The sequence below is a fragment of the Hyaena hyaena genome, unplaced genomic scaffold (genome assembly GCF_003009895.1).
Source record: "Hyaena hyaena isolate Hyena2069 unplaced genomic scaffold, ASM300989v1 scaffold_1171, whole genome shotgun sequence".
NCBI lineage: Eukaryota > Metazoa > Chordata > Mammalia > Carnivora > Hyaenidae > Hyaena > Hyaena hyaena.
The window spans coordinates 370,956-394,335 of record NW_024081805.1 but is presented as its reverse complement, the minus strand read 5'-3'; the positions used below and the strand labels follow the sequence as shown (position 1 = coordinate 394,335).

The window sequence follows — 23,380 nt, the reverse complement described above, 5'->3', positions numbered from 1 at the left end:
CAGAGCCTGCCTAGAAAGGAAACAGAAGGTATCCCGAAGGAAAAATAGCAACCACACAAAGCAATCATTAGTAGTAAGTTAAGCATCTTTAGGTCAGCAGGGCCCACAAAGAGCCAGGAACGCAAAGTGAGGAGCAGAAAGCAAGGTCGCGTTTGCCTGATAAGATAGAAAGGAGATGCAGAAAGGAGGACATATCCGTCACCACCCTCAGCAACAGGAGGCCAGGGGGGTCTGCAAAACAGGGGAGGTCCTGCGGGCACCGTGACCACCTCTGGCTCTAAAGAGCAGCGGTAAGCCTCACAGTACACTAAGCAGCCTGCTTTTCCTCATGGAAACAACGTGACTTTCAGTCCCGGGGAACATGCCCCAAACATTCTTGAGTAGTGTTGTAATGGAGGGTTGCATTCCTCAAGAAGGATTCAGAAAATAAATCCAAGAGATGGGACCCAGAAAATGCCACAGATCAAAGTCACACCATGACCTCCTAAAAATTTTTAAAATGGACAGAAGTGTATCATACTGCGTTCATTATAGGAAGGCCCCCACTGAACGCGTGGAACCAAAGTTTACAAAGTAAACAGGAGGCCTCTAATGTTAACTTCCTTGCCTTTCTTGGAATTCTTTTAAAAATATTTTTGTTACTTCTGTTTGGGTCAACATTATACGAGTACAGGGTTTCAGGAGTCGCACAGTTCCACCAAGCGGGTTGCAAAAACCAGGAGTCGCACTGTCTCTCGCCATCCTTGCCCTGTGTGCTCATGCCAACTTAAAAACCCCTCTCTTCCAGCAAATAAAAAATAAAATCAAATCCCTCTCTTGCTGTCTCCCTGAGGTCTCAGGAGAAAGTCACATGTGTATTCAGACACTCATTAACTGAGGGCCACTTGCTCCTAATTTAGAAGAGATGTGGAAGATAAACCAGACAGCTGATAATGGAAAAGCTGGTATTTTCCCTGTAGTGAACAGAGCGTTTAAAATCCGCATGTGGAGAGCCATCTCTGAATCCTATCTTTTTCTCCATCTTTGCCTTTACTCTGTTGTCCACCTGTCCTCTATGCTCCCAAGACAGGCCAGCGCTGTAGGGAGAGAGTTCCAACGTGTACCGAGAAGAGAAGAGTTCACAGACCGACTCCGCAGATGCTGAGACTTTCACAGGTTGGGGACGGGCAGGGAGAGAAGTCACTTCCTTTGCTATTTTGCTTTCCAGAGTCACAGCTAAAGTGCAACAACAGAGCTCTACAATTGATTAACAAGACAAGGTCCTTAAACGTGAACTACAGGTCACTCATTCGGCAGTGCCAAGAGAACAAAATGTAAACCAGTGAAACGCTTGCTTATGCACACAAACTTCTGCTCGACCCAGAAATTTCTTTGGCTATCATTTGCTCAACACAAATAAGCCTGAACTTTGGTCATGTCTAGAGTCTGACCTAACTGTACCTTTAGAACTATGTGCTTAGCCAAATGTGGACCTGAAACTTGAACCTATCAAAACGGAAACAAAACATCAGACAGGAGGCGTCCAAAGTGAAAACCAAAACCACAAGCAAGTTTGCCTCAGCTGGTGGTGAACGAAACCATTATTTCTCTTTTTAAAAATCATTTTATTTTTTTCCGTCACGATAGGTGTACTCTTTAATCTCCATCTTCTATCTCACCCATCCCCCCGTACGTCCCTGCCCTCTGGTAACCATCAGTTTCTTCTCTAGAGTTAAGAGTCTGTTTCTTGGTTTGTCTCTTTTCTCTGGCTTATTTTGTTTCTTAAATTCCCCATGTGAGTGAAATCATATGATATTTGTCTTTCTCTGACTTGTTTTGCTTACCATATACTCTCTAGCTCGATCCAGGTCATTGCAAATGGCAAGATTTCATTCTTTTTTATGGCTGAATAATATTACCACATACTCTTTGTTTATCTACTGACGGACACTTGGGCTGCTTCCATACTTTGGCTATTGTAAATAATGTGCTATAAACACAGGGGTGCATGTGTCCCTCGGAATTAGTGCTGTTGTATTTTTGGCATATACCCAGCAGCGTGCTTACTGGATTGTAGGGTAATCCTATTTTTATTTTTTTGAGGACACTCCATACTGTTTTCTATGGTGCCTTGCACCAGTTTGCATTCCCACCAACAGTGCATGAGGGTTCCTCTTTTTCAACACCCTTACCAAGACCTGTTGTTTCTTGTGTTGTTGTTGATTTTACTATCCTGACAGGTGTGACGTGATAGCTCACTGTGGTTTTGATTTGTATTCCCGTGATGATGATGATGAACATCTTTTCATGCATCTGTTGGCCATCTCTATGTCTTTGGAGAAATGTCTGTTCATTTCTTCTGCCCATTTTTAAATGGGATTATTTGTTTTCTGGGTGTTGACTTGTATCTGTCCTTTATACATTTTGGGTACTGACCCTTTATAGGGTATGTCATTTGCAAATATCTTCTCCCATTCTGTATGGTGACCTTTAGTTTTGTTGATTGCTTCCTTTGCTGTGCAGAAGATTTGTACTCCTAAAAAATTTTTTTGAATCTTTATTTATTTGAGAAAAAGAGAGAGTGAGGAGGGGAGAACAGAGAGAGGGACATAGAATCTGAAAAAGGCTCCAGGCTCTGAGCTCTCAGCACAGAGCTGGATGCAGGGCTCGAACTTGGGAACAGCAAGATCATGACTGAGGCTGAAGACAGCTGCTTAACCAACTGAGCCACCCAGGCACCCCTTGTTTTTCTTTTTTAAGACTGCTTTGGCCATTCCGGGTCTTTTGTGGCTCCATACAAATTTTAAGATTGTTCTAACTCTATGTAAAATGCTATTAGTATTTTGATAGAGAATGCATTAAATGTATAGATTGCTTTGGGTAGTATAGACATTTTAACAATGTTTGTTCTTCGAACCCATGAGCATGGAATGTGTTTCCATTTCTTTGTGTCATCCTGAATTTCTTTCATCAGTGTTCTACAGTTTTCAGAGTATAGGTTTATTCCTAGATATTTTGTTGATTTTGGTGTACATGTTTTCTTAATTTCAGTTTCTGTTGCTTCATTATTAGTGTACAGGAATGCATGACATTTCTGTACATTGATTTTGTATCCTGCGACTCTAGTGAATTTGTTTATCAGTTCTAGTAGTTTTTTGATGGAGTCTTAAAGGTTTTCTATATATAGTATCATGTCTTCTGCAAAGAGTGAGAGTTTTACTTCTTCCTTACCAGTTTAGAGTCCTCTTATTTCAAATATTTACCTTTAATTAAAATTAAGCTTTGGATAAGAATTTAGTCCCACACATATATTGCTGGTCCTCTCACGGAGGCTTTTGCATTAGACTGGGTGGGTGCATTAAATTAAAAAGTGAAAACTCTTACACTCACGGTAATCATTCAGCTTATGTAATCAGCATGAATACTGTCGGTCATAAGGAAAAGCCTTTCTCTACACATCAAACCTTTCCCAGAAAATGAGTGCAAAGTGCGTTAATATAGGACACTGAGGAAAACATAATCTCTGTCTCTTTTTGGCTTAATTTAAGGATTCCGAACTTGATCTTTAAACAAATAAAAATCAGTAATACTCACTACACGGCCTAATTTTAACTGTCGTTGGTTATTTAGCCACAAGCAAGTCACGCTTTTCCATTTGTATATGTGAATGCAAGCATTTTACCTATGGTATGAATTTCCTTTAGGCCATTTGAATATAATGTCATTGTTCCATTAGGGAAGTACTTTGCATTACACGGGACACCTCTGTGCTGGGATCAGGCAGTGCACCACAATGAAAGCTGCTAGCCCGGCGGCCTGGCACCTGCTATTGCGCTGCCATGGAGGCTGGTCCCCCAGCTGGCCTTCATTCTTCCATCTACTACGGTTTCTTTTTTTTTTTTTGAACATTTTATTTATTTCTGAGAGAGAGAGAGACAGTGTGAGCAGGGGAGGGTCAGAGAGAAAGGAAGACACAGAATCTGAAACAGGCTCCAGGCTCTGAGCTGGCTGTCAGCACAGAGCCCGACGCGGGGCTCGAACTCACAAACCATGAGATCATGACCTGAGCCGAAGTCAGCCGCCCAACCGACTAAGCCACCCAGGCGCCCCATCTACTACTGTTTCGACTTTGTCCCAAGGGGAAACACAGGCAAGAAGACTGATGAAGGCATTCTTTAGCACCTCTGGTCCATTTCCCTCCACTGAAACAACTGTTTTACAGTCCTGATTGATGACAAAGCAGTCTTTGTTAGGACTCCAACTAGCACATCATCACAGAACAGACCACCCACATGTGTCTCTTCAGGGGAACTGAAATCACTCTGTATTGGACACAACACTCCCTCCAAAGTCTCTAAACCTATTCAAATAGACTTGTACTGACTAGATTATAGCTAAACTCGATTCAGATTCATAGCTTTTTTTTAAGTTTGTTTATTTATTTTGAGAGAGAGAGAGAGAGAGAGCGAGCGAGCATGACTGGGTGAGGGGCAGAGAGGGAGGGAGACAGAGAATCCCAAGCAAGCTCCACACTGTCAGCACAGAGCCCAACGTGGGGCTCGAACTCACAAAACTGTGACACCATGACCCAAGCTGAGACAACACCCAGGGACCCCTTGACATTCATAATTTTATCATAAGGGAACCAGTCATACGAAACAGAATAAAAACTGTAAACATAAGTAGAAAGCATTACCTCAGGACAGAGAAAAACAGTACAAATGTACTGAGATCAGGAATAAGCCAAGACACAATCAAAAAGTGAAAAGTATAAAGAGCTAGAGAAATGCAAGATCTTACAATATGCGAATTTTTTCGTCCCTACAGTTGAGGGTTCATGGAAGGCATGCAAAGAGTTAAATAGAAAAGGCAGACAGCACTGGATACAAATCACTCAGGAAGGAGAAGATCATAGGATAAAGGGCAGCTGAGTTAGCCAGCTTGGAAAGTTATGAGCTCGTGGTCATAAATGCAGGCTACACACTACTCAGAGCCGGCGCCGTGACCCCCACCTCCCCCTCCCCTCCTACAAGGGTTAAGAGATTTCGAAGCAATGTTTCGATATCCACTAAAGGGTTAAAAATGGGAAGTAATACCTTACAGTTAGGAAGCTCTCAAATACCTTTTGATTAATGACCTCTAGAGCGTGCTGTGGTGTGAGCCATTTCTTCATCTTCTCTAGATCAAGCAATCTCAAGAACGAGGAAACGTGTGGAGTCTGTACTTTCTGGGGGTGATATTAAGAAGCCAATGGGAAAAGCCTGAAATAATAATGGAATATTTATGAGGTATTAAATTTAGGCACAGCTTTAATATATTTGGATGACTGGCACAGTAACACAAAAGTATTTTGGCAAAAAAGGAAATAAAGATTTCTGGGTCACTACAGGGATTACTCTGGGGACAAATTTGCTTCAGCTCACTCATCCGGTAACAATGCTGGCAACGGTGCTGCCATTTTGGCTCCCTCAAGTGTATTTAACATTAACATGAGCACGTTCCGTTTGGGTATTGCTATCTTACCAAATGCTGTCAAATCTGGAAGGTCACCAATTAGGAATTAAATTGACACTACAAGAATACAACGACAACTTTTAATTTCCAATCTGACTGCTATTTGGAAATTGTCCATTCTCTTTCACATGCTGTTCCCGGGGCGTCCTCCCTGGCTGGCTGACAGGTCGGCAGGGGCTCCTGTTCTTCCCATCAGCCCTGAAAACACAGAGCGCAGGGAGCTGTGCACTCAAGGGCTACAAGAGGGGAGGCAAGGCTTACACACACCAAACCAACACATGCGACCACATACCGTTCCTCTGCCGGCAGAGAACAGAGACCGCTTCGTTATGCGCCTTGCATGGACATTCAGGCCGTGGAAGATCTGGAAAAGCTGGGAGGCAATGGAACACAATGGTCACGGCTACTGTTTCTTTTGTATGTCTGCTAATTTGTGCCAGGCCAACTAGTGCTTACAGGTCGTCATGTTCTCCTACTGGCCATCGAAGCATCGTCTCTCAGCTCTTGAGCCAAGCCGCTCGACACTTGTGGTGCTTGGACTGTGCAGATAGCCAGCTGCTACTGCCCTGAGAGGAGTTAATGCTTTTTCTTTTTTTTCAATTAAAAAAATTTTTTAATGTTTATTTATTTCATGAGAGAAAGACAGAGAGAGAGAGAGAGGGGAAAAAAAAAAAACCAGAATGTGAGTGGGAGAGAGGCAGAGAGAGGGAGACACAGAATCGGAAGTAGGCTCCAGGCTCTGAGCTGTCAGCACAGAGCCCGATGCGGGGCTCGAACTCGAGAACAGCAAGATCATGACCTGAGCCAGAGTTGGACGCTTAACTGACTGAGCCACCCAGGTGCCTAAGTTAATGGTTTTCTTAAACACATACACATACACACACCACGTACACACACATATACACTCAGAGAGACACACCATACATACCACACACATGGGCACCAGATGTGCTTGCAATGTCACTCAATAACATAAAAAAAAAAAAAAGAACTATTTTTTTAACTTGGAATTTTAATTATGTACATAAATAGCAACATGAGAATGAGGAGCTCTAAGGCTGGACATTATCTCCAGGTGAAAAGATTTCCAATTCGTCCACTTGGAGTGTGGTATCACCCAAGATCACAAAGAAGCCTAGTATAGTTTTTCCAGAAGAAGAAAGCCAATTCACTACATTCAGTACTGACTTCTCCGCCATTTTTTCTGTAGAAATACTGATTTACTGCATGGAGTTTCCAATGTTTACCTATAACTAAAAGAAAAAGAAAACGGTAAGTAAACTGTCAAAAATAAAAAGAGAACTCTAAAACTCTGCTTTTTGAAAATTCATTAGGTTTAAAGTGAGAAGCCATATCAAATATTTATATTACTCATTACTATTAATTGACCATGAGGATCATAATGAGGTGGAGGAAACTGTAATTATTTCCATTTTACAGATGCATAAAGTACAAATCAGGAAGGTTTTGTGTTTCTTCCAAACTACATTCAGATTCACTGGCTGTGTATCTGAGCTCAATGACACAGATGGATAAATAAAGAATAAATGCCTAAATGGCACACCACACACATATCTCCCCTTCTGAAAAACCAAACGATTACATTTCTGTCCACGTGATGAAGGAGCATGATTCTACCGCTGTGGGTCTGACGTATACCTTTCCTCTCATCAGCCCATCGTTCTCTTCTAGAATGGAAGACACAGCCTCCAAAGACACGCCAAGGACCAAACCAACTCTTCTCCCGATTGCTTTTTTTTTTTTTTTTAATTTATTTTTGAGAGAGAGATAGAGACAGCGTGAGCAGGGGAGGGTCAGAGAAAGAAGGAGTCACAGAATCCGAAGACAGCCTCCAGGCTCTGAGCTAGCTGTCAGCACAGAGCCCGACGTGGGGCTCGAACCCACGAACCATGAGATCATGACCTGAGCCGAAGTCGGACGCTTAACCGACTGAGCCACCCAGGCGCCCCTCCCGATTGGTTTTTTCCTAACATGCAATGAATCTACTTAGCAATGATGGGTTTATAAATATTTTAGAGACATAAATAGATGTTTTATCTCTAGGAACTCAATACATTTACTGCACTGTCAGAACTACAAACTGGGGCGCCCGGGGGGCTCAGTCAGTAAAGCGTCTGACTTTGGCTCAGGTCATTATCTCTCGGTTTGTGAGTTCGAGCCCCATGTTGGGCTCTGTGCTGACAGCCCGGAGCCTGGAGCCTGCCTCAGATTCTGTGCCTCCCTCTCTCTCAGCTCCTCCCCTGCTTGCACTCTGTCTCTTTCTCTCAAAATTAAATAAACATTTTAAAAAATTAAAAAAACAAATATAAACTGGAAACAGCCTGTAGTGATAAGGATTCAATAAGGCATGGTACTCCATATTAGGAAATTAGTAAGCAGCTAAGAGGAGGAATGAGAAAGAAAGATCTCTAAGTACTAAGAGAAAAAGATGTACATAATACATTAAGCAAAACAAGGCAAGTTATTTCATGTGTTCAACACAGCTGAACACAGCACTATGAAGTATTCTTACCAAAATTGAACGTAAATCTAATTATCGTTTTATGGGAAATGCAGAGAAAAGCAGATAAACAGATAAACAGAATGACACTAAATGGATGCACTGAGCCACAGCCAGGATGCGGGATCTGGGATAAATAGGCCTGTTTTTCAAAAAATGAAAGGCAAGGGGAAAATGAAGGAGAAGGAACTACTACCGTTTATTTTATTTTTAATTTTTTTAATCTTTATTTTTGAGAGATACAGAGTGTGAGCAGAGGAGGGGCAGAGACAGAGGGACACACAGATTCTGAAGCAGACTCCAGGCTCTGAGCTGCCAGCACAGAGCCTGACGCGGGGCTCGAACCCACGAACTGTGAGGTTATGACCTGAGCCAAAGTCAGAGGCTTAACTGACTAAACCACCCCGGGCGCCCTTGAACTACTACAGTTTAAAGGGGACTTCAGGGACCTATCAGTCAAATGTAATGGAGAGATCTCATTTGGATCCTGATTCAAACAAAACAAATGCAAAAAGACAATCAGAGAGATCTACATGCTACCTGAATATGAGATGATATTAAAACCTAAGTGTTAATTCTTTAGATGTGATGATAAAACATCGATGTGTTCCCTCATGGAGCTTTCAGTATACATGCAAGATAATACAGGGATATGAGTGCATTCTGTCAAAAAACCCAAAGAGGGTATGGATGTGCACACATGTACACACAGAGAAAATAGTCTGGAACGGTATGCCAAACTGTTAACAGAAATCAACTCTGGGAAAGGAACAGAGGACAAGACAGAGTTTAAAAATATTTATCTAAAAAAAAATTCTTTACAACAAATATGCACCACTTTTATAATTGAAAACGCCATCTCCAATAGAGATGTAAAAAAAATAAAGAGTGAGATCAAAGTATGGACAGTAGGCTGAACTATGGCCCAGAATATTTGGGAAAGATGAAATAGGTGTTTATGCAGTTTCCCTGTATTCCAAGTCTCATTGTCCCTGCAGAGAAACACACATATTCAACGTAAGGTCTCTGGAGGGCATGTGTGGCTTCCCGGCCACTCCCACTCCAGTCTCTCTTCCAGCAGCAGGTCCATCCAATGCCCCCGTGGTCCTGCTCTCCAGAGAGGCTGATTCTAGGGTGGGGCGGGGCGTAGGCCTCTGCCTTTTAACAATCTCCTGCAGTAATTTGTTTGTATAACAAAATTTGAGAAGTACGACTTGGGGTTACTATATGAAGGGCTGAGATGTGAAAGAGGATCTGGGTTTGTTCTTTGTGACCCCGAAGGCAGAATCGGGACCATTGCATAAGAGTTACAAAAAGACATAATTTTCCTTAGTATAAGAAACAGCTTCCTAAAAAAAAAAAAAAAAAAAAAAAAAAAAGAAACAGCTTCCTAAAAATGAGAACTGTCCGAAGATGGCTGCCCTGTGGGATGAGCTGCCTATCAGTGGAGATGAAAAGTGAGCACACGCAGGGCTACAGGGTATTTATGCTGGAGGCTGGCTGGGGGCCAGATGACCTCTCTCAAATTCTAAGATCATATGACTCTCTGCGTCTCCAAAAATATGGAGATAGCCTGAGAAAGAAAAACCTCACACTGGGGGCTTTTGTGGATTGTAAATAGCAGCCATGATTTATAATAAATCTAGCAATTCTTTTTTAAAAAGACTATTAAAAAATCATATTCACTGCAGCAAGTTTTAAAATATAGAAAGTTAGGGGCTCTTGGGTGGTTCAGTCGGTTAAGTGCCGACCTCAGCTCAGGTCATGATCTCATGGTTTGTGGGTTCTAGCCTGGTGCTGGGCTCTGTGCTGACAGATCAGAGCCTAGAGCCTGCTTCAGATTCTGTGTCTCCCTCTCTTTCAGTTCCTCCCCTGCTTGTGCTCTGTCTCTCCCTCTCAAAATTAAATAAAAACATTAAAAAATTTTAAATATAAACAATTATATAGAAGAAAAACTACAGAGACACTTGGGAGGCTCAGGTGGTTGAGCATCCAACTCTTGATATCGGCTCAGGTTGTGATCACTGATCTCAGAGTTGTGAGTTCAAGCCCCACCTTGGGCACCTCACTGAGCATGGTGCCTGCATGGGATTCTCTCTCTTCCCCTCTCTCTGCCCCTTTCCTGTTCACGCTCACTCTCTCATAATAAATAAACTTTTTTTTTTATAAATAAACTTTTAACACAAAGAAAAGCTATAAAGAACATCCATAATTCTACGATCCCAAGACATACACTTAAATTTTTTGTTGTATTTCCTGGTCTTTATCCTCTCTAACAATGTATCATGCTATTTTTTCCCCACTTAACAAGTTTCCATGCAATTAAATATTAGTGAAACATAGTAATGTTCCTCTTTATAGATATACCATAATTGAGCCACTTTTTATAGCTGAATATTTAGACTATCTGCAAACTCAATATAATCTTATCAGGAAATCACAAGGGCTATCATATAATTTTTAATATATACAAAAACTAATATTAATACAACTACTTTTTTGTATTTAGCTGGTACTCATGAGTAAATACTAAACAAATGGATGACAATAAACAGCGAATAGAGTATAAGACCAGAAGGAATCACACTGATTTTTCTGGCTTCATCTGGCATCCTAAATTTCTCTAGCCTCCAGGTTACTCAATTTTTAAAGAAAGAATAATTACACATATGAATTCCTAATGGCACTTAAAATATCTTTATATAATCTTGAGTTTCTCTACAACCGTCATGCATTCAACAAATGTTTCTTTTTTTTTTAATGTTTACTTTTTTTTGAGACAGAGAGAGACAGAGTGCTAGCGGGGGAGGGGGAGGGAGAGAGGGATACACAGAACCTGAAGCAGGCTCTAGGCTCTGAAAAGTCAGCACAGAACCAGATGCAGGGCTCAAACCCACAAACCGTGAGATCACGACCTGAGCTGAAGTTGGACACTTAACTGATTGAGCTACCCAGGCACCCCCAACAAATGTTTCTTTAATGACTGTTTTTTAAAATATTTTTTTATTTATTTCTAGGAGAGAGAGAGAGAGAGAGAGAGAGACAGCGTGAGCAGGGGAGGGTCAGAGAGAGAGGGAGATACAGACTCTGAAATAGGCTCCAGGCTCTGAGCTGGCAGTCAGCGCAGAGCCCGACGCGGGGCTCGAACCCATGAACCGCGAGATCATGACCTAAGCGAAAGTTGGACGCTTAACCGACTAAGCCACCCAGGCGCCCCTCTTTAATGACTATTAAATGAATACAAGGATGCCTACTATACTAAAGTGTTATTTGAAAAAACATAAAACTAAGAAATAATGGTGCTTTTCAATTGTTTGAAATAGTTTCGTAGTTTTGTAGCCAAATTCCAACTGTCAAGTTCTGGCTTGTCTGAAAACCCAGGTACTTCTCAGGAATGAACACATAAGTGAAGACACTTAAGCCCACAATTAAAGATGGAAAGAAACATCATCCTGACCCTTATATATCCACATGAAGCTGAAGCCGCTGTAATTCATTATATTAAATTAAGGACAAGTCATTTCAGCTGGTGCTAACAATGCTAAAAAGAACTACAGAGTTCTCTTGCTCTTTACCTGATTAAAATGGGCAGAGCATGGAGTAGTCTACTTATTCCCAGATGAATTCTTCACATTTCCTGGCTTATAAAACAAAAAATAAAGAATATTAATACAGTTTAAAAAGAAACAGTGCAACTTTTAAAACAAGTGGAATGTCTAGCATCCCATCATCAGTATTTGGCTGAATACAATATTAAATATTATTATAATGCAACATGGCCCATTTCTGAGTTAACTGAAGGGATTCCTAGGGCTCCCTCCAGGCTCTGCTGTAGACATTGACTTAGGCACAGAGGAGAGCAGGAAATAAAGCTTTATTAATCCTCACCACAGAGATTCGGCCAAACAGCTAATTCTATAAAATATCAAATCGAGAGTGAGAAGAGGTCTTTACTACTTCATGCTGCCATCATTGTCAAAGAATAAAATAAAAAAGAATAAAGCTATTCTTCTCTGTGTATCATCCACAATAGGGGCCAAATCACACAACATGTTTACTGAGAAAGAGGTTATAATTGGACTACACCCATTCTGCCTGGCTGCCATCTGGGGACGTATAATTAGGTCATGTCAACCACTAGAAGTGATGCAGCAAGGTTTCCAATAGGAAATGTTCAAGTGCTAAATGTTTAAGGCTTTACTTTCTTTCCTATACATATTAGTTTAGTCTGAAAACATGTTAATAAGAGCTGATGTCCATCAAGGCTGCAGGTGAGGAAGCGATGGCGCTGGGGTTCTGTTGTCTAGACTTGGCACAGGTTCTCCTGGTGGCCTTCTTGCAGAGCTGGCCAGGAGAAAGCAGGAACACAGAACCAGCCCTGTCATTTCAGAGCATGGCTTCTAGGCAACTCCAGGCTTCCTGAAGTGGGTGAAAACTGGTCTCTAAGCACGGTGATCATACAGCCTGCCTAACACAAGTCATCCTAGTTTATACCCACTGGCCCAGCACAATGAACAGCACCCATTTTCACTCTCAAGTGTATTATCCTGACCTGGATGATAAATTATCCGGTTACGCTATCTACAGACCACCTCCACTTGACGATGGAGTTCTGGGAAACAAGGCCCTATGTATTGCTTGGTGGATCATCATACAACACCCACGTCTACTTGTTGCTCCAAAAAGAGCTCTACAGGACTCCGTACTGTGTACCACACACACACACACACACACACACACACACCCAGAGGCCTTCTTGCTGTTGCTCTTCCAACCTGCCAAGCTCTTTCCCAGGATGAGAACTTTGCAAAATGTATCCCTTGACCTAGACCAGTCAATCCCAATTTCTACCTGGCTAAATGCTATTCATCCTGTATTTTAAAAAAAATTTTAAATGTCTTTATTTTATTTTGAGAGAGACAGAGAGTGAGCGGGGGAGGAGGAGAGAGAGAGGGACACACAGAATCTGAAGCAGGCTCCAGGCTCTGAGCTGTCAGTACAGAACCAGATGTGGGGCTCAAACCCACCAACTATGAGATCATGACCTGAGCTGAAGTTGGACGCTTAACCGACTGAGCCACCCAGGTGCCCCACTATTCATCCTTTAGATCAAGGCTTTCCCCTGTCACCTGCCCTTTGATTTAGATGAGAACCTTGTATTCACATTCATAGCAACCATGTGCTTCCTGATTTGTAGAATCCTTTCATTCACGTTTGAATCATTCACTAAGCTTCATGAGGGCACAAGAACCCTAGGACCTCCTAGAACACAGGATTCAAACATGTGTTGAATAAACAAATGAAATGCAGTAGAACCTAGAGATCTGACGGGAGTTAAAAAAAAGTTTGGGTGTGTAATTAATGAAGAACAAAAGGAGATTTAAAAAAGAGGCTTATGAAGCTAAGTGCAATACCCATGTTCAGCAACTGGGTCTGTCATAAAAACCAAACAGTTCTCTACCTAGTTAAATATATTTTAGGTCTGAGTTACCGTAACCTAATACTCGCCAAATACTCTTTGTGATATTCTTATACATTCTACTGTCTATACTCACCAGCATCTCAATCTCAAAAATATAAGATGCTAAATACATAAGCTTTTTCATCTTATGGACATTAAGAAAACGAGCAAATAAAATATTCTTCTGGTTGAGGAAAACAACTCTGTTGCTAGGAAATTTTTCTTGTTTGGTTATGTATCACTTACAGTATAACAAAACATGACAGTCAAATATCTCACTAAAGAACTATTGAGTCCTTCCACTCTATTACAGATCTCTCTGGGCAGCAACTGCCATGAGCTCAGAGAAAAACAACATTCTGACTTCAAAAGACAGATTGTGATTTAGCCTGAGCCAGAAATTAATTGTTTTTGCATTTTCAGACAGCTGAATTTGAAATATTTTATAACTCATTCTCCTTATAACTAAATTTTAACACCTATCATGTTTCATTGTTTTTTTAAAGTAATTAATACATTTTATTTAACCCAACATATGTAAAATACTACCATTTCAACAGATAATCAACCCAAAATGAGATAGTATATGTTCTTTTTATGTGTACCATGTCTTCTAAATCTGCTGTGAATTCTATTTACAGCACACGCCTCAATTCAGACTAGCTATATTTCAAGTACTCGATAGCCAGTGGCTGCCATACTGGACGATACAGGGCTCGAGGAATAAACTAAATAACACCGTGATGGTTAGTTTTTTGTGTCAACTTGCTTAGTCTACAGAAGAAAATTTATTTTCTTACCACATCCATGAGCATGAATGATAATTTCTATTAGCAAAATGGAAACATTTGTTTTAATTAAAACATGTATTGCTAATTAGTATGCACTGCCACGTGAAGAGAGATTTCCAGATAAACCTCTGGGATACAGCAGCTCACTGAAATGTCTGAGCCCCCATCAGTTGATTATTTTGATCAATTACTTAATTTCCCCAAATGCAGTTTCCTCATTTGTAAAATGGGGATAATTAATAGAACCTGCCTCACAGACTCTTGGCAAACACAAAGAGTTTAGTGCCCAGGGTCAAGCTCACAGCAAGGGCTCAATAATCATTACCTATTCTATGTAAAAGGTCACTTAGAGGAAATAAAAGGTAAGGATGAATGACCTGTTAAAGACCCCAGTGAAATTCCAGTTCACTGGATATGGTACAGGCAGAATCATGCCTCCCCCAAACATGTCTGCATCCTAATCCTGGAAACTGTGCTACTTTCAATAGCAAAGGAGAATCAACATGGCATCGGGATTCAGACTGCTAATCAATCAGCTGACCTTCCAATGGGGAAATTATTTTGGATTTATCCCATGGGTTCCTACAGTCAAAGAAGGAGGCAGGAGACAGGGTCAGAGAAATGGGACGTGAAAAGGACTCACATGAAGTTGGCTGGCTTTGAAACTGGACGAAGAGGGCTGTGAGCCACTGAAAGCTGCAGCCTCTAGACACTAAGAACCGCCCTCAGCTGGCAGCCAGCAAAACAGAGCTTGATCCTACAACCCCAAGGAACTGACATGAATTCTGTCAACAACCTGAATGAAGGAGGAAATGGATTGTCCCCTGGAGCCGCCAGACTTCTGACTTATGGAGTCTAAGATAATATAAATTTGTATCACTTAGCCAGTCAATTTGCGGTCACTTGTTGTGGCAGGAATAGGAAACCAAAATACTGGTGGGGGAACTCTTGACTAATGCATATAAGCCCTAGGGTTCCATTTTCCATCAGGAGATATTATCTTCTCAAGCAGAAGCAAAAACGTGCAGGGTCACATGACCTCTATCATGGCTAGCATGTACTAGAGTCATTTTATGAGTTTCTCACATGGATAATGAGTCCCCATGAGATACTACTCCCATTTCCCAGAGGGCCAGAGCTATTTCCTAAGGTTTCAAGGGAACCCTGTAAGAGGCGGGGCAGGGCAGGGTGGAGCAGGGTGGGGTGGAACCTGGATCACCTACTCCAGAGTCCACTCTCTTGCCCATTAGGCTATGCTGCATTCTGCCTGGTCCACTTTTCTGATACCAAAGCTTTATGCCTTTCAATATAAAAGGAGATACTCCCCACCACCCAGTATTTCCAACTTTTTATTTTGCTAAGTAATAAAGTTTAAAAAAAAGAAAGAAAGAAAAGAAAAGTCATTGCCTGGTACTTTTCTTAGAATATTTAACAGTAAAAACTAGAAAAGGCACAAATTCAGAACAAATTTACCTTTATGGAAAACCCACCATATTGCCCTTATTTTTATTTTACTGTGTTGAGGACACTTAACAGGAGATTTACACTCCTAACAAATTTGTAAGTGTCCGATACTGTACCACTGACTCTAAGCACCATGTTGTAGAGCAGATCTCTAGAATATATTCATCTGTGCAACTGAGACATTATAGCTGTTGAAGAGTAACCCCCCATTTCCCTCCTCTCCCCACCCCCGCCAGTCCCTAGCAACCACCATTCTGCTCTCCGCTCCTACGAGTCTATTTTAGATACTTCATATAAGGTGAATCATGCAGTATTTCTCCATGTGTGATAGAAATATCAAAGAGGATCATTTTGAAACCACGTAACTTACTCAGAGCTAAACTTGAGTGTGCTTAGCAAGCGGAGCGATTTGGCATGGAGGAAGAGAAAGCAGGGCATATTGACTAAGGCTGGTGACTGCTGCTTCCCCTTCACCTTCCTGCTGAGCCAGCAGGGGACTGAACACAACTATTAAAAGCCCAGCTTCAGAAGTTCTGTTCAGTTTTCACATTAGTAACAGGTTGATACTTATTCACGTATTTTCCTGCCCTTTAAAGAATTATTAGGATTTTACTTTTTAGTTATCGTTAGCTTTTAATAGTCATTCTATAACTCTTTCATAGTAACTTGCTACATTTTTTAAAAAACCTAGTGACAACTAAACATGCCATTTACTGAGACACACTGCTGTGTTTGGCCAATTACAGGAGACTCCAAAAGGGCCGTCTGTGAGCCTGGGGCCTCACATCCACAACTGGCTTCCATCTTAGATACTCAGATGTCGGGCTGATACTATTGGGAAAGGGTTTCATATTAGCAATGGACAATCAGTAATAGTTGCAGGCTTTTATTAGGCTCCTAGATTCAAAGACTGAAAACCCTAATGGAAAAAAAAGTCAATAAAAACAACTACATTAAGAACTTCTGATGCTCAAAAGACACCCGAACTGAAAAGACAAGCCAGCATGCGACCAAAAACATGAGCATCTAGGAAAAAAAAAAAACAAAGAACCCTTATAAATCATTAAGAGGGGCGCCTGGGTGGCTTAGTCGGTTAAGCGTCCGACTTTCACTTAGGTCATGATCTCGCGGTTCCTGGGTTCGAGCCCCACGTCGGGCTCTGTGCTGACTGCCAGCTCAGAGCCTGAAGTCTGTTTCAGTCTGTGACTCCCTCTCTCTCTGACCCTCCCCTGCTCACGCTGTCTCTCTCTCTCTCTCTCCTAGAAATAAATAAAATATTTAAAAAAAAATAAATAAATCATTAAGAAAGGAACAAATTACTCATACAAAAAATGGCCAAAAGACATGATTAGGTGTTTCAAGAAGAAACCAATAAACATATGAAAAGATGCTCAACTTCATCAGTGATCAAGGAAATGTACATTAAAACTACAATCAGAAATTCTGAGGAGCAACTAGGTGGCTCAGTTAGTTAAGCGTCCAACTCCTGACTTTAGGTCAGGTCATGGTCTCACGGTTCGGTTCATGAGTTCCAGCCTTGCATCAGGCTTTGTGCTGACAGTGCAGCCTGCTTGGGATTCTCGGTCTCACTCTCTCTCTGCCCCTCCTCCACTCACTCTCTCAAAAATAAACAAACAATGGGCTAGAGGGGTGATGGGCATTAAGAAGGGCGCTTGTTAGGATGGGCACTGGGTGTTATATGTACATGCCCATATATCCCTGAAATCATTATTACGCTATAGGTTAACGAACTTGGATTTAAATTTTAAAAAATGAAATAAATAAAATAAACATTTAAAAAAAATTCTAAGGTGATTTTGACATGCCAGACAGTGAGGAAACTATCACAGACTACTTGGCTCATGTCAAAAGCACTCAAAGCCAACTTGTACTAGCCAAAGAGGATCGATTTGGCTGGGTTTTTTGTTTGTTTTGTTTTTGTTTTTTACAAATAGTTTATTGTCAAGTTGGTTTCCATATAACACCCAGTGCTCATCCCCACAAGTGCCCTCCTCCATGCCCATCTCCCCCCGCCACACACCCATGAGTCCTCAGTTTGTTCTCAGCATTCAAGAGTCTCTCATGGTTTGCCTCTCTCCCTTTCCCCCACCATTTCCCCCCTTCTTCTCCCCCATGGTCCTCCGTTAAGTTCCTCCTAATCCTCCTATACGTGCAAACATATGATATTTGTCCTTTTCTGCCTGACTTATTTCGCTCAGCATAACACCCTCAAGGTCCATCCATGTTGCTACACGTGGCCAGATTTCATTGTTTCTCATTGCCATGTAGTATTCCATGGTATAGATAAACCACATCTTCTTGATCCATCCGTCCGTTGATAGACACTTAGGCTCCTTCCATGTTTTAGCTATTGTTGAGAGTGCTGCTATGAACATGGGCTCTTATGCATCAGCATTTCTGTATCCCTTGGGTAAATTCCTAGCACTGCTATGGCTGGGTCATAGGGAAGTTCTATTGTTCATTTCCTGAGGAACCTCCTCACTGTTTTCCAGAGGGGCTGCACCAGTTTACATTCTCACCAACAGTGTAGGAGGGTGCCCATTTCTCCACATCCTCGCCAGCATCTAGAGTTCCAAAGAGGAACGATTTGAATTTTAATAAGAAATAAGAATTACAAAACATTCAAATCAAATATTTATAAAGCTATAAATTCATGACAATATTTAAAAAACTAACTGGTCACTGTATGTTAGCCAACTGGACAGTAAATAATATTAAAAGAAAAAACAACTAACTGGTGACCTTCCGAGGATGAGTGGGAGCCAATTCGTTATTTTGAAAGCTGGAAACATAAAAGAAAAAAATGAACCATTTATCCTGTCTTTCCTATAACTGGGTAACTAAACGGTAGATGAGGAGAAGTGGTTCCTTATTTAAGTATTCCAGCTAATATGTGAAAAAATGACATGGCAGAGGTAGAATATAGCCATTTTCTAGCCCCTAGTGAATCAAAGGGTCTCGGCATTGGGCATCACTACCTGCTAACATCAAAACAGCAAAGCAAAACTAGACTTATGTGCCTACAAAGACCTAAAGCCTTGTCAACAGGATCAAACACAAACCTCATCAAGCAATCATCCGGATCTGGTTGCCAATCCGCAGGAAATGCAGAGAAGAGAGAAACATGGTCAACTGCACCTTATGTGTGACATCAGCAAAGCTCAAACCAATGGAAATTCTCTAGGTCCAATAAGCCAGGTTCTTTTAAGTTTATTTATTTTAGGGAGAGAGAGAAAATGTAAATGGGGGAGGGACACAGAGAGAGAAGGAGAGAGAATCCCAAACAGGCTCTCAACTGTTAACGCAGAGTCTGATGTGGGGCTCAAAACACATGAACCCTGAGATCATGACCTGAGCCAAAGTCAGATGCTTAACCAACTGAGCCACACAGATGCCCCTGCCAGGTTCCTTTAACAGATACGTTGTAAGGAAAATAAAAAGATGGAAGGGAAACCTGTAAATGTAAAGTGATTTAAAAAGAGGGGGGAGAAAAAGAATTCAAAGCATTTGTATAAAGTCAGAAACACTAATAGGCAAAACTAAAGTGCCAAGATGATAAAACCATAAAGGAAGATAAGGAAGTTATCACTTTAATTTTGGATGGAGGGAGAGGACTGTAACTGGAGTGGGCTACATAAAGGGGGTTCTGGGATGGTTGGTAAAGTTGTCCTTAGACGATGGTCCCAAGGGCATTTGCCTTCTACTAACTCACTAAGCTATAAGAAATGAACTAAGCACCTTGAGTCTGGTGCCTTAGACCACTCAGCCATCCTGACACCCTATAAGAAATGAATCAAAAAGTTGTTGCAGGAACGCACATTATTGGGGCAAGCAGGGAAACGTGAATATGGACTGCACAGTCAGGGAATATTTATGTACATATTTATGTACCTCTCCTCAGTGTGATAATGATACTACAATTATATTAGTGAATGCTCATGTTCTTTGGAAATACATGCTGAATCAGGTATGAGTGGCAAGTGCAATGATACCGACAACTAACTCTCAAATAGTTCAGAAAAAGAAAACACAGGCATGTGTGAGTGCCTATACACGTGCAAGGTAAAAGGCAAAGCAAATGTAGCAAAATGCTAATTGCTGAATCTAAGTGAAGGGTAGAGTCACTGTATACTATTTCTGCAAGTGTTTTGAAATTTTTTAACTAAAAATTGGAGAATAAAGCAAAACACACACACACACACACACACACACACACACAACAGAGTGAAGAACTATTTTAAAGCTACCACAATGCAACCACTTTGTCAGACTACTTAGTATCAAACTGATGTGCAGACCCTATGAACCAAGAAAACTCTTAATAAACCATGACACATGTATAAAAATGCTCACAGCTGTTTGTGCACTGAAAGCCACCAAACCAGTCATCAACATGGGTATTTTCCCCCAAAGGAATATTCTACAGCAGTGAAAATGAATAAACTATAGCTTTATACAGCTCATATTAAGGGGACAAAACAAGTTACAAAAGAGTACATATAGTTAAGACTCCATCTAGATAAACTATTTATACTTATTTGTATATGTATTTGATATCTTTATTTATGTTTTAAAGGTAAAAAACAGACAAGCTCAATTACAACATTATATGAAAAACAGGGAAAGAAAAACAAAATTCTAGAGAGTAGTTCCCTCCGGGGAGACAGGGCAGGACAGGGAGGGCATGGGGAACTCGGAAGACATGGGCAACTTCCTATCTTTTAAAAGGTGGATGGATAGGGGCGCGTGGGTGGCTCAGTCGGTTAAGCGTCCGACTTCGGCTCAGGTCATGATCACATGGCTCGTGGGTTCGAGAGTCGCGTCGGGCTCTGTGCTGACAGCTAGCTCAGAGCCTGGAGCCTGCTTCAGATTCTGTATCTCCCTCTCTCTGACCCTCCCGTTCATGCTGTTTCTCTCTCTCTCTCTCTCTCAGAAATAAGTAAAAAATATTTTTTTTAAAAAAGGTGGATGGATAGTTGGTATATATGTAGTCATTATACGGTTGGATTTTAAACTCTGTGCACGTGTCTGTCAACAGTTTATTTATTTTTCCAAACATTTTTTAAGGTAATCTCTATACCCAATATGGGGCTCAAACTCACCACCCCAAGATCAAGAGTTGCATGCTTAAATGAGCCAGCCAGGTGCCCCTATAAACAGAGTTTAAAGTCCAACAGATATTTTCTATCTCAAAACAAAACAAAACAAACCACCCTAGACCACACTAGGATGACCCATCGTTTCTGCACATTCTGACAGAGTTTATTTTAGCTGAAGCAGATAAATTTCTCTTAACTGACCAAAGACCATGACAAAACTGAACGACCATTTCATCTAATCTTTACTGGTCAAAGACTCAGAGCAAACATTTAGTATTAATTCCTAAAAGGCAAAAGGGATGTACAGAGCAGAAAAATACCACAGACTTATTTAGGGCCTTTGAGAGTACCACAGCTCCACAGCAAATAACATAATGGGGAAGTGAGCCATCATTCACACCACTAAAGATTGCAGGGCCCTGTTTTAAACACCATGTCCACAAATTCCCTTGACGATTAAGAATCACAAACATGTACATTTGTGAGATCACTACGGTGCTAACTATGAACAGCCACGCGCAAGACTGCATCTAACCGAGACTGCTAATTTCAAGCCTGACTTGAAAACCAATTTCCAAATGAGCTGAGGAATAAACAAACAAAAAACTTGATTGTGAAGTGTCCCCCAAGTCCCTTCAAAGAGACAGGGCCTGAGCCCCATAGGATTCCTCTTCCAGGGTAGCTTACATCTTTGCTCTCAGTAATAAAACAAAAACGACTGAAAGCCACGAAATCCAAGAAGAAGGGGGAAGAGCAATCAATAAAAAAACAATGGCATTTCACTATCAAATAGTTCCTGAAATCTAAGTGTATCAAATTTTGATTAGAGCCTTCTGCTGTTCTTCATTTAACACTTGTGCTAAATGTTTAAGTACTCAACATTAATTTTATTACCTTCTACTGAGACCAGACAACCATCAGGAAAATTATGCTTTCAGAGTAAACAATTGCAAGAACATTACATTCTCAAGGACTCTGAAGAAGGTAAGGGCACAGAAGACCAGAGGAAAACACGCAGACCAACCATGAGCTAATGAGACATCTTTACTGTCTCACTCCCCACAGACTCGCATATAAATGTGAGTAGTTTTAACATCTAACGTTTTCAAACTACCATAAAATGCTGGCCTTGTGTAACTTGCATTCCAGCCACAGTCCCGTTGTTTCTGTCCTGGGCTGAAATCTCAGAGCAGAAAAAAGCTCTTTCTAAGCCAGAGGCTCTGTGGGGATCCCCTCCTTGGCTTTCGTGTGCAGTGGGTCTGGGCTGCCGACGGACACCGCAGTGAGCATTCAGAGGTGCCCAGGAGACACCTCCCCAACTGGCTTCGGTGCATGTGTATCTGTGCTAACACCGAAGTGACCACTTGCAACTGAGGATGAGTTTCATTTTCCGCGTTTCTTTCTAGGGTCGTGTATAGCTTACTTGACATTCGATTTCCTTTCCCATATAAAACTCAGTATGGACTTAAGGAATTCTTTAAACAGGAAAGCAAGCTTCCAAAAAAAATGTCAGAGGAATGAAAGCAAAGCTAAGAGTGTTTATTCTTTAAAGGGAGTTGCCAAAGGGCACTTGATATTCATACAGAACTTCCTAGCCAAAGGTAGCTTAAACAGGCTTCACAGAGACTAATTCCTTTATTTTATTTTTTTTTAAACATTTTATTTATTTCTGAGAGAGAGAGACCACGTGAGAAGGGGAAGGTCAGAGAGAGAGCAAGACACAGAATCTGAAACAGGCTCCAGGCTCTGAGCTAGGTGTCAGCACAGAGCCTGACACAGGGCTCGAACCCACGAACTGTGAGATCATGACCTGAGCCGAAGTCGGCCGCCCAACCGACTGAGCCACCCAGGCGCCCCTAGAGACTAATTCCTTTAGATACCACCAATAAAAAAAATGAGTCTTAACATTTCATTGGAGGATGATTTATGTAAACAACGACAAGGGCTTATAATTTATTCTATAATGTTATATCCAAGTTCCAGTTCAAAATTCTGGATTTCAATTTTGAGATGGTTCTTCATATTTTCAGAGTATTTTTTTGATTTGAGATGAGAGAAATCAAAAAGAACATTCTTCAATCTATAATGTAGAAGTTATGTTAATGTAAGAACCCGAATTCTTCCTTATTGTGCAATGTGCAATGCCTCCTTGGAGGAAACATGATGCCTTGTTCTATGCCCGTTCTTTATTATCAGAGGGAAGAATGTTACAGCAAACATGGGCAACATTCAGGAAGAGATGAAAGATGACACCTTCTTACAATAACACAACCTCCTTCCTCTTCCGCTTATCCACCCACGAGTCAGCACAGAGAATACGGTCTGTAGCTGGAGGCTGATCCCCACCACACCGCAGCTCAGGCCTTTAACTGGGCCAACAGGGCGAGGGGCAGAAGGGATACAGTCCTGCTCAAGGAAGGGAGGGAGCCTCTAACAAGTGAACCAGCCAGAGGAGGAGCCTTGCTTGCTTGGTTGTTTTTTGCCTAGGAGCACAGCATGTTCCCTCTGAATCCAGTTTTGATAAAACTTT

General features: G+C 41.3%; 1 protein-coding gene across 1 annotated transcript in view; it reads right to left on the bottom strand.

The window, feature by feature from the left end:
- Nucleotides 1-6,698: 6,698 nt before the first annotated feature.
- APOO (apolipoprotein O) overlaps nt 6,699-23,380 on the bottom strand; it is a 58,488-nt gene continuing 41,806 nt past the window's right edge. The window contains exons 8-9 of the mRNA XM_039222650.1: nt 11,590-11,655; nt 6,699-6,746 (exon numbers count right to left, since the gene is read on the bottom strand). Of these exons, the coding sequence (XP_039078581.1) occupies nt 11,620-11,655 (36 nt within the window). The 3' untranslated portion in view covers nt 6,699-6,746; nt 11,590-11,619. The remainder of the gene's footprint in view (nt 6,747-11,589; nt 11,656-23,380) is intronic.